The sequence below is a fragment of the Syzygium oleosum genome, unplaced genomic scaffold, assembly GCF_021117445.2.
Source record: "Syzygium oleosum isolate NSW1041296 unplaced genomic scaffold, Sole_v2.1 Sole_v2.28, whole genome shotgun sequence".
NCBI lineage: Eukaryota > Viridiplantae > Streptophyta > Magnoliopsida > Myrtales > Myrtaceae > Syzygium > Syzygium oleosum.
In genome coordinates, this window is record NW_026607512.1 from 1,433,742 (window position 1) to 1,446,015 (window position 12,274).

General features: G+C 42.0%; 1 protein-coding gene across 1 annotated transcript; it reads left to right on the forward strand.

Annotated features, from left to right (window-relative positions):
- The first annotated feature begins 8,003 nt into the window (after window positions 1-8,003).
- Window positions 8,004-10,102, forward strand: LOC115675230 (bidirectional sugar transporter SWEET3). The gene is made up of 6 exons (XM_030597829.2): window positions 8,004-8,146; window positions 8,278-8,314; window positions 8,423-8,645; window positions 8,810-8,971; window positions 9,564-9,683; window positions 9,865-10,102. The coding sequence occupies exons 1-6, from the start codon at window positions 8,110-8,112 to the stop codon at window positions 10,042-10,044; spliced, it is 759 nt and encodes a 252-aa protein (XP_030453689.1). The 5' UTR covers window positions 8,004-8,109; the 3' UTR covers window positions 10,045-10,102.
- The last annotated feature ends 2,172 nt before the right edge of the window (window positions 10,103-12,274 follow it).

Genomic DNA, 12,274 nt, shown 5'->3' on the forward strand with positions numbered 1-12,274 from the left:
ATGCCCTCGTTACTTGCTCTCCTAGTGCCGTCCATTGGTGGATCTCTGTCCACCTCCTCTCCGCCCGTCACTACCCCTAGATCGTCGCTTCAACATCAAATGGCACTTGAACTTCATGCGTGGCGTCCATCACCCCGTTGCCGCCCTTCACCTCTACATTGATCGTTGTTGCCTCGTCTACTAGATTTGCACAGCCGCTACCTCCCTTGGTTGCTCCGCAATGCCCTCGGCGACCCATGGCTCATCTTCGCCGGTGTCCGAATCGCCTCTGATACAGTGAAATTGAGCGAGGACTACAATTTGAAGGTAGAGATGGCTGTGGATCTAGTGAAACTGGCAATGAAGGAGACGAATCAGAGGAAGCTGAAGAGAGAGGGTTTGAGATGCTTGCGAGGGCGCTCTAGTGGTGAGATTTGTATATCGCAGGAATTATGCTTGGTAAGTGAGATTTTCAAAGATTTTTAATTCTTTCTTGGATTGCTCCAAACATGTGATGAGACTTTCTACAATCCGGAGGACAGCTGGAGTATTTCTAATCTCATATTATCTTATTCTATCCCAATTCAAATCTGGATAACCAAACACAGTTTGTCAAGGAAATATATCCCACAGTGAATGCATAGAAGCCAACATCAGGGGTTAGATAAATGAAATTTGCGATATCTATCTTAGGTGACAAGATAAAAGTAATTAAAAATACCTATCACGGGCAGGGAGACAAAATATAGAAATTTTATTTGAAATCTCATAGATTATAGAATTCAGTGCATTAAAATTAAATCGCGCCACTTACAAAACGGCAAAAGGGGTAACCACTTTCGCTAAGCTTGGCTGCTTGATCGATTGTTGGTTATATCTATAACAATCAAATATAAGAATACACGGAAATTTAATATGGCTGTTAGTAGGGTTGTCGACGGGCGGTTCGGTTCGGGTTTCTAACAATACCCGAACCAACTCGAACATGTATGATATCTTTAGTGACCCAAACAGTAAAGAAACCGAACTGAAATGACGGTTAGGGTCAATTTGATTCGGTTGGGGTTATCGGTTTTGTATCTTGATGAAAAAATAAGGAAAGATCTAACCGTAATGACACAGAGCCAAAATGAAGGCTTCTTCTTCAAATGCCTTTGTCGCAGCAACTTGCTCCGAACGCAGCAACTTGGTCCATCTCGAGATCATCACGTAAGCAATCTTCATCGGCCACAAGGCCTCAGTCTCCTCTAGATTTGGAGAGGATGAGGCTCCATGATCGCTCTGATCTTATCGATATCTAGACGGCCATGGAGGAGATAAACAGAGCTCGAGTGTGGACAACCATCGACGTGACTCTAGAGATTTGGATGTCCATGGCCGTATCGAGATCTGGATTGCCATGAAGAGTTTAACGACCATGGACAACGGCTCTGGTAGAGTTCGATGGTGAGCTGCTTGCATAGATTTGGAGGAGGCGTTGCTGAATATTGGAAGTCAAGGTTCAATTTCCGCATCCACAGACGCGGCAGCCATCGCTGTTGGGTTGAAGCTTCCAAGAATCCAACAAACAATAGCACCTGCTCGGACATCTCTTTCACTGTTGGGTGCGTATGTTTTGGTGTAAGAGTTTTTCAGGAAAGTGTTTTCCAGACTTTCGTCCGTTTGATTGTCCGAAAATGATTTTGTCAACCGAAAACACTTTCCGATCAAGGAAAACATTCATGTATAAATTTAGGAAAGTGAATTCTCTAATTTAAGAAGGTGAAAACACTTTCCGGATTTATTATCTTAAATTTGTTAATATTTTATTTTTATTTTTTGTTCTTCCTCCCTCTGCCAGTCGCCGGCCTCGACGACATCCGGCAACCGGACACGGGACCGGGCCGACCTCTCTGGCTCGGCCGAGGCCGGCGAGCTGCGAGCTCGTCAGCCCGAGCTCCATCAAGGCTGGCGAGCTCAAGCTCGCCATATCTAGGTGAGCTGAGCTTGGGTTTGGCGGAGGATAGCGAGCTCGCGGCTTGCCAGATACAAGCGAGCTCGGTCGAGGCCCATGAGCTGCGAGCTCGTTAGCCCGAGCTCCGTCGAGGCCGGCAAGCTCGCGGCTCACCAGATCTAGGTGAGTCAAACTTGAGCTCAACAGAGGCCGACGAACTCGCGGCTCACCAGATCCAGGCGAGTATGAGCTCAGGCAAGGCTGGTGAGCTCGTGCTCACCTGTGGCCGTCGCCGGGCGAGCCTCGAGCTCGCCTGTGGCTGTCGTCGGCCGGTTGCGGCGGAGGAAGAGGAAAAAAAAAAGAAAGAAAAAAAAACAAAAAGAAAGAGAAAAGAGAAAAAAGAAAAAAAATTAAAAATTCGAATTTTTTAAAAAAGAAAATAAAAATAAAAAAATTAAAAATTCTAATTTTTTAAAAAAGAAAATAAAAATAAAATAATTAAAAATTCGGTTTTTTTTAAAAAAAATAAATAAAATTCGAATTTTTTTAAATAAAAAATTCGATTTTTTTTTGTCCTGAATAAAGTCATGAGATTAAAATCATTTTTCAAATAATATCCAAACACCAGAAAACATTTTCGATCATATATTACCAAACAAAGGAAAACTAACCGTTTTTCTGAAAAATGATTTTCTGAAAAACATTTTCCAAAAACGTTACGTTTTTCGTGAAATAAACGCATCCTAAATAAACCTACAAAAATCTCCACAATGTTTCCACCAATTCAGTGATTAGGTTTTTATGTTTAGTGTTTAATTGTTTCGGGTTGGTTTGGGTTTATGATCCGAGCCGTCATGATACCTTATTTTCTTTACTTTTTACTCGAAACTCGTGAGACTTGACCTAAAAAGTCCTCCTGCTAATGATTACACTCACGACCTACTCACGGCTAATTGATTATGGTCGATATCATGCTTATCTTGTTACTTCATATAGTCATTTAATAAAGCCTATGTACTCTTCACTATGATATACATAAACATATAGAAATTACTCGATTCTGTTGCCTGCATTATTCTCACCTCTAGCACTTGACTCAAAATATCAAACTCCTGTTACTAGGAAAGAGGAAAAGAATCGAGTTATTATACCCATCGTCTTGCATGAGCATTTATGAGGAAATCGACCTACCGAGTGAGAAGCGTGTAGATAATATATATTCCGTAAATTTGGCATAAAGTTCATGATTAAAGTGAAGAAGAGAGAATCATACAAGTACAAACAAGCTTCCAATTGAAGGAAGCCTAATCGAGCTAGACATTAGAAACCGTGGTATCGTACGTTATAAGCGACTTAACTCATCCATGTACGTTTAATGTGGGACTTTATTCAGGTAACTTCTAATTATTACGCTATTTGATTTACTTCCTTGTCAAGGCTTGTGCTAGCTTTATCAGCAATCCCAATTAGTTGCAGAATGTCATGTGTCCACATCAAGATACATCAGATGCATTCGACATCATCACCAACAAAAGGAATTTACTTGTGTTCTTTAGAATATGTTCTCCTTTTTTTTTTTGCTAGAATAGAATATGTTCTCCTTACTCGCTTTTGGAAATGAACGCTCGAGTGCGAAGAGATGTAAACAGTGTCAACGTCGATGTCTCTGATGGTCGAACTTCAACCATCCATCCACTTTTGTGTGTCAACCGTGAAAGTCGAATTAGCAGTACACTTGAATAAGTGGCAAGCTTATTATTGGTACTGAGGTCCCGGTCAAACAATGCTCGTGCCAACTTAATTTCCAGCCTAATTGAGTTCATGCCTCCGATGTGACCAATTTGTGAAACTTGACTTAAGAAAATGGGTAACAAATATAGCCACTCAATATAAATGTTATTATAAAGGTACATGTCTCCGATTTGATCACATTTATGGAACTCGACTTAAGAAAATAAGTAATAGGTGTAGCTACTCAATCGGAGCATTATCATAAAGGTACACATCTCCGATTTGACCACATTTATGAAATTCGACTTATAAAAATGAGCGATAGGTGTAGCCACTCAATCTGAATGTTATCATAAAAGTACATGTCTCCAATTTGACCACATTTATAAAACTCGATTTATGAAAATGGGTAACAGGTGTAGCCACTCAATACGAGCGTTATCACAAAGATACATGTCATACTCATTATAATTTTTTTTTTTCATTTGAGAATAGTTCCTCATTTCACTCATTATCAGAAGGTTCGAATCGACGAGTCCCTTGTTGTAGAACCGCCGCCAATGTCAAAGAGTCGAGGGGACTTTCCTCATCTGATGGTCGACGCTCAAGGCACAAGTTGAACAGAGTTTCATTCCCGACACGACTCCAATTTGTATTCGATGGAAGACGGATGACCATTCGTGGGGGTGGGCCATCGCATTCGATCGTACATTTCGTGAAAAATATCGAAATTTTTTTTGAGTGTAAACCCACAGGCGGCATGCGTTGAGAAAATATGCGGCTGAAGATAAACTTGGCACAAGCTTGCTCGATGGAAACCCAAACGAGAAAAAAGAAAAGTTCATACGGAGAATAAAAGAAACGCAAGAGACGAAAGTGGGACTTGCAAGGTGGAATAGGGAAGTGATTGGGAGGGGCAACCCCAAAACAAGAGGCGACGAACATTAAACAAGTGATTCCCAAAACCGGAGAACATCCATGTGGAGGAACGATGTCCCAAAACGAAGCATCCGAACCCCACAAATTGCGATTTGACGATGAAGAATAATGTAATCCGTCGATGATGATGATGCAAGAAGGACTAAATGGAAGACAGCCAAAACCAAAAGCATATGCTGAGATCAACGTCGCAAGGAAGGATCCAATTTGAATTGATAGTGCCACCACGACCCGCGCGATGTAGTTGATTAATTAGTGATTAAGTATAGGTGGCTCTCCACTTTAGGACCAATAATATATGTGGTTGGTCGATTTGAAGATAAGAAAGGGCCTCCATTTTAAGACCCCATGACATTTTTCTTTTTGACTCTGACAAAAGCCGAGATAAAAACAGCATAAGTGCCATAACTTTCGTACGATACTCACTTGAGTGCCATAATTTTCGTACGATACTCATTTGAGTGCCATAACTTTTTTTTTTCACTCACTTAAATACCACATCGGAGTAGAATCGATCATTTGAGTGTCATTTCTGGCAAATCATCCTATGTGGATTTTTTACTTAATTTTTCATTCCGACCTGAATTTTTTTTAAAAAATTTCTTTTCTTTTTTTTTTCTTTGCTATTTTTTGTGCTGGTGAGGGTCACCAGTGACCCTTATTGGCCGCAAAGACCTTGGGTGAGGCCATCGCCGGCCACAAGTGAGGGCCTTCGCGGCCCCGCTAGCCATGGGTGAGGCGGCCCTTGCCCAGTTTGGCAAGGGCCTTCGCGCCCTCGTGCTTGGCCGATGAGGCCACAAAGGCCTTCACTAGAGGCCGGTAGGGCCGTGAAGGCCCTCGCCAGATCTTGACGAGGCCGCCTCGCTCGCGGCTAGTGGGGTCGCGAAGGCCCTAGCCTAGATCTGGCGAGGGCCTTCGAACCGTTGCTCGTGGGCCAAGGAGGCTGCGATAGACTTGCCGAGGGCCTTTGCGGCCCCGCCAACCGTGGGCAAGGCCTTTGCTTCATGCAAGGGTTGCTGGTGACCCTCGTCGACACACAAAAAAAAGCAAAGAAAAAAGGAAAGGAAAAATAAAAAATTCAAAAATTCAAAAAAAAAATACAAAAATTGTCAATATCAGCACCAGATGACTGGTGTCCATGTTAGATTTTTTGGCAAGACAAATCCTCGATGGCACTTAAGTGATCGATTTTAAAATTTGTGGCACTTAAGTGAGTGAAAGAAAAGTTATGACACTTTTGTTGTTTTTATCCCAACAAAAGCTTATCGAGTCAAGTTCACCTTCCTATCGGATTAACCAAAGGAAGATGGACACGAGGAAAAAGTGTACCAGAGTCTAGAAATTTATGACAAGAGTGGCATCGAATCTCAAGACTTTGATCCTGCAATGGAATCCTAAAACTCGTCTGGAAAGTGTGAGAACACTTCCGATTCTGTTCGTTTTGAGCAATGGAGAAATCTTAAGAGGCTCGGTACCAATAGGGTTCCTCTTATCGACGGAAACTTTATTAAGGGGAAAAGTATTAAACCTATTGCATTGGTATCGATTCAATCTTAGATCTTTCAATTGGACCAATTCAATTCTAAACCTTTTCACATTGGTACCAATTCAGTCCATCCGGCCAATTTAGGCCGGAAATAACTAACGTGGATGCCGGCCGTCCTACGTGGCATGATCGGCATCGACGTGGACAAATTTTAATAATTTTTTAAATTTAAAAAAAATTCTTTTTTTTTCCTTCCTTCTCCTTGCCTGTGACCGGTCGCCATGGCCGGCGACTGGCCACAGGAGAGGGTTGCCCTCGCCGGCGAGGGCGAGGGCTGGACCCTCGTGGCCCGGGCAAGGGCGACCATCGCTGGATTTGGTGAGGGCAACACTCGCCTAGGCCACGAGTGTCCAACCCTCACCAGATTCGACGATGGCCGCCCATGCCCAGGCCACAAGGGTCCAGCCCTCGCCTTCCCTAGCGAGGGCAACCCTCCCTTGTGGCCGGCGAGGGCCGTGACACCCTCGCTGGCCATGGCAACCGGCCACAAGCCCAAGTGAGGAGAAGGAAGGAAAAAAAGTAAAAACGAAAAAAAATCATTAAAAATTCAAAAAAAAATATTAAAAATTTCCACGTCAGCACTAACCGTGCCACATAGGACGGCCGGCGTCAACGTTGGCGATTTTCGACCTAAATTGACCGGATGGATTGAATTGGTACAAATGTGAAAATGTTTAGAACTGAATTGATTTAATTGAAATATTTATAATTGAATTGATATCAATGCAATAGGTTTATGACTTTTTTTGGTACTTTTCCCCTTTATTGAGTTTCCACGTATTTTTTGTACATTATAATCGATTGATTGTCCTCTGAAGGTGCTTATGTGTTTCCATTAGCATTGACCTTTTTAAGACAGCATGCTAAATTCCAATGGCAATAAAACTGTGGGGCATGTCTTTGTCCCTGATTCATGTTCACATTTCTACTACAATTAAAATACGTGAAATTAAAAAGTTTCTCCTAGTGAGTAGCTCTTAAGGTGGGAAAATCCCAACAAGCAAACCTAATCATAAATTTTTGAGATATAAAGAAAAGTTCTAATTCGAGGTTATATTCAAACTTTCAAACTAATCGAAGGAAAATGGGTGAAGCCATATTCTCCATTTTGATGTGGATGTCTACAGTTTCCACTGATATTATAAGGCACGTAGGGGCCAAAGACGCAAGCAAAGGGGAACTAGACGAATAGAGACATTGATCCTTGAATGGACATGCAATACAAAAACATGGCGTCTAATGTAGATGCATGTATAATCCATGGCAATCTGTCGATTTAGTCGGCGGAGAATTGGCGGCTCGGAAAACTGATGGGTCTCGTGTTTTTCTTATTCTTCCTTGTCGCGCCAAACAGAAGTGATCTTTCGCAAATTTCCTAATCTTATACTCAAATGGTCTCGCCCAGTAATCGAACTGGGAAGATTAGACTTAGCTTGACGAGCAAAAACTAGCTCGGCATATCACGTGACCGCAAGATGGATACGCCCGAGAGTGCTTGGAATGATTCTGTCGGAATAGACCGTGCCTTTTGTCTTTTGAACTTATGGCATACAAACGAATTGAAGTTCTCTGCGGTAGCTGGCGCTCATGGTACAGAACCAGAACCAAAACCAGCAAATATAGTTCCCTTTTCGCGTTGTCCAAACACGACAGCATTCTGCACTTAGCATTTGAGCAAATAAAAATTCCCCTTTTATCTTTTGTGAGCTGATCGATTTCCATCCACAAGTTCAAGAACCCATCCACGATCTGCATTGTAGACGTAGACAGCACTTACACCTTTATAATTCATAAAATAATATTACTATTCCCTTTCCTGTGTCTTCTGAGATATAAATAGCCTGAGGTGGGAAGTAACAGTCCACGCAAAGCACTTTGTAAAAGCTCCTAACAAGTGCATAGTTTCAGAGTCTCTCTAGTGTCTGTAGACACCACATCGTTCATCCTAGGGTTCGTCATCTGTTTTTGACAGTGCAAAACTATGGGAGATAAATTGCGTCTTGCCATTGGAGTGATGGGTACATTACCATACATCTTTCCCTTTTATGTTCATTCTTCCAAGTTCAAGATCAGCATATAAGTTTTTTGTAATTATCTATGGTTTATACATATTTATCGAGTGTGTGCATTGTTGTTTCTATTCTTGCAGGAAATGCCGCTTCATTGTTATTATATGCAGCTCCCATGTAATGTTTCAATGAACTCAATGCTCCATTGCTGTTTCATTGTCATTATACGCGGCTCCCATGTAATAATCAGATTGCAATTACCCTAATAATTGTATCGTGTTGCAGATTGACTTTTGCAAGGGTCATAAGAAGGAAGAGTACTGAGGAGTTTTCTTGCATTCCATACATCCTGGCGTTGTCGAACTGCCTCCTTTACACTTGGTACGGGCTTCCCATCGTGAGCTACCGATGGGAAAACTTTCCGGTCGTCACAATCAATGGTGTCGGGATTCTTCTCGAGTGCTCTTTCATTGCCATATACTTTTGGTTCGCTTCCACGAAAAAGAAGGCAAGATGAGTCCATTTAGTTTGCTGCTGTCCGTTCATTCAAATTATATCGGTGACAGAATTTTTTTTTATATGCATAAAAGCTCAGTATTTTAGCTTATTGTGCTGGTGTTGCAATGCAACAGGGGAATAAATTTTTCTGATCTTTGAAATGTATACTTACAGATAAAGGTGGCTGCGATGGCGCTGGGAGTGCTCACAATTTTCACTATCATTGCCATCATATCAACTTTTATAATTCATGATCACCATCACCGTAAAGTATTTGTAGGAAGTATAGGACTCGTGGCCTCAGTCGCGATGTATGGATCTCCATTGGTAGCTGTTGTAAGTCCACTTCTTCCATGTCTCCATGCATACATTATCCATAGCAACAGACCAATACAAAGATGGGAAAGCTGAGTAATTAAAGTGACCAACATGTTTTTCTTCTATCAATAATTTGCCAACAACTGATCTTCAAATTTGCTTAAGTTGATAAACAATACGAGTTCTCGTGTTAACAATCACACAGATCATTTCATAGTTATATTACTTGTTAACAACCGAGATAAGCCCTGGTATTTATCTCATCTACCATCGACTCATTCGATCAAGTGCAATATGCATAGCTATAAGCAAGACTCGTGGACTTCCATATGCTAATTGAAGGTCCTGGCTCTGATATACTTGTTAATAATCTATCTATGAATTTGTGTGAAAGAGACATTTACTGATGATCAGTTAGAGGTGGCTATAAATCGACTCATCAACTCATTTGTCGATGCGAGTTCTTCATTTTTGCCTCTCATTATCTAATAATTTAATTAGGCACCAGTGGTCAACACACTATTTCACATCGTCCATGCAGCACATCTATACTAACATTGAGTACGTGACTAACATCTTGTAATGGTTCTTATCCGCTTTGGTGTTGCAGAAACAAGTGATACTGACAAAGAGCGTGGAATTCATGCCGTTCTACTTGTCATTGTTCTCATTCCTCGCTAGTTCCCTTTGGATGGCCTACGGACTACTGGGCTGCGATCTCTTCCTCGCGGTTGGTACAACTATTAATCAGTCTTTTCATGTTATATAAAACATACTCATATAGACTCATTCTAAGAATGGTACAATGGAAAGAATCATCCATACTAAAAACATGTGCATTTTCCTGGGACTCGAGGGAGGTCCCGCCGAATTTTGTAATGTGATATTGACATGTTCTATACTGTATTCAGTCACCTAATCTGGTGGGGAGTCCTTTGGGCGTGCTGCAACTGATACTCTACTGCAAGTATAGGAAAAGAGGAGTCGTGGAAGAACCAAGCAAGTGGGATTTGGAAAACAATGGCGATCACGACAGGTCCAAACAGTTGCAGTTAGTGGTTAATGACCATGTTGCCGATCCTAAATGTTGATCTTGGTCCCTCTTGTAATCGTATCATCTGCTGATTAATGAAGTTCCCATGCGGCTCATGCTGCAGAACTTTGAACGATTGCTCATCCGAGAGAGAGAGAGAGTTAAGGAACTGTTTTGCATCCTGCAGATGAAACATCCCATTATTGTCCAACTTTACATGAAGTCAAGACACTTTACTACGTTTCCCTTTATTCCTGACAAAGAGAATCCAGTTCCCCTGAATCTTCCGTGAGGGAGTATCAATTCCATGATATTCTGCAAACAGAACTTTTAGTGGAGAATCAATTCACAAAATCCATTTTGCTGCGAATTAACGCAATGGTTGACGGATCTTGCCATCAAAATCTAACACAAGGTGATGGAATTATCAAAAATATCAACGAGGAACCAAACAAAAAAAGAATGAGAGATTTATGCGATTCGGCCCAAATGCCGGTTCTTACTTCACTGGGAAATTACATGCCTCGCCCAAACACTCACACTTTCGGCATGACTAGCTATCTCAATTGGATGCATTGCACAAATCATCGAGTGAAATCCACGAAGAAAAAGTTTCAAATGTTCAAACGGCTCGTGAAATTTTTATGTGCGGGTACAGAACCACTTTTGAAATTACTCCCGGATGTAATTGCACGATTGTCGCGGCCATAGGCCAGAAGTCACGGCACACATCTCCACAACAGAAGGTCCTTCAAGGACAAAATAGCCAATGGAAGATTTGTATATATACAAGTGTTATGATAACGTGAAAGTGACCAAACTAATTTGTTCATATCTCCTTGCACGATATTCCGATGTCCACACAAAGTCCAAATTTAGTCAAACACGAAATCAATCATCAAAGTCCAACTTGGATTTTCCCTTGCTGATTTTTTTTGGTCGGAATTCCCTGGTGGATTTACATCTTTGACTTTGACGAAACATTGGTGTGTTTGAAAAAACTATTTTCGAGAAATTATTTTCCGACATTTTGGCATTCGGATGGCGGAAAATTAATTGATCTAAAGAAGATTTTTTTTATAGACTGAAAACAACAAGTTTAGATTGGGGAAAAATAAATTTTCCTATTGACAAAAAGGAAATCACTCTCTCAAAACCTCAAGACAAATGAAAATTAATTACTTTTCTTGAAAATGATTTTCACGAAATACATTTTCCTATATCAAGAAGTTTTCAGTGAAACAAACGCACCCTAGAGATCAAGTCACATGCATAAGGATTATTCGGTTTCACGTGGTCGGTGTTATGTCTCGAGTTTTGGGTGGACCGAAGACCACGTCATCGCGGTACACAGGCCAATCATTGGAATCGAAGGAGAGTGCTCGAAGGTGCTTCTTCCCAGCCTCTCTCCATTTCCGGCAAGTCGTGGAAGCGACCACGACATCTCTCGCAGCTTTGAGCTGTGACAGTATGTTCCCAATCACTTCAACAGGGAGATCAAGGGTTGTTCTTGTTGCAGCTTTTTCACCACATAGAAGATCGTTTCTGCCAAATTCCGGTCACAAGTTACGACATTTCGAGCTCAGTGATACGTTTAACGGGACAATATCGGAATTTTTTGACAGAGCGACTAGAAGCCAACACCAATTCAGACGCCGGGCATGCTATAACCTGTATATCCGCAAGACCATGGATCACCTGAATCAAAAGAACCGCGAACAGGAATGGAATCAAGAAACCGAGCAAGATCCCCCAAAAGCAATCAGACAAAAGTCAAAGAAGCAAAACCCAGAAACGGATTTCGCAGTAACTCGAAGATGCAAGCCAAATTCGACTCAAAACGAGACGCGGAAACGAGAGAAAATCCGAAGCGTCGGCAGTCAGCTTACCGGGTGGAGATGAACAACGCCCGCCGATCGCCGACCCAGAACAGGATCGGGGGAGAAAGCGCGAATCCAAACCCGCCGCGAGCAAAGCGCGAGTACCCTTCGATCCCGAAGTCGGAACCGGCAGGCACCTCAATCGGCTGAAGCAAGCGATCGGGGCTCCCCCATGAACCTCTTTCTTGGATCGACGAAGTTTCGATCGAACTCGACGGGAATTGGTCGGAGCTTCACACACGTGCGGCGGACTCCGTGCGGAAGCGCAGTTGTTGTTGTTTCCCCCAAGGACCGTGCCAACGGTGGACCAAAAGCTCGTATTTTTTTATATAGGAATAAGTGGGTAGGTGTATGAATGTCGCAGAACAGACACAAGAAATGACGTGAGTTTTTCACGGCGATGGTCAG

What these genes read in the sequence shown, in the direction of transcription:
- LOC115675230 (XM_030597829.2), top strand. Translation starts at nt 8,110, where the DNA reads ATGGGAGATAAATTGCGTCTTGCCATTGGAGTGATGG. An exon ending in TCGCTTCCACGAAAAAGAAG is followed by an intron (nt 8,646 to 8,809) that starts GCAAGATGAGTC and finishes GTATACTTACAG; the next exon opens with ATAAAGGTGGCTGCGATGGC. An exon ending in GATCTCCATTGGTAGCTGTT is followed by an intron (nt 8,972 to 9,563) that starts GTAAGTCCACTT and finishes TTGGTGTTGCAG; the next exon opens with AAACAAGTGATACTGACAAA.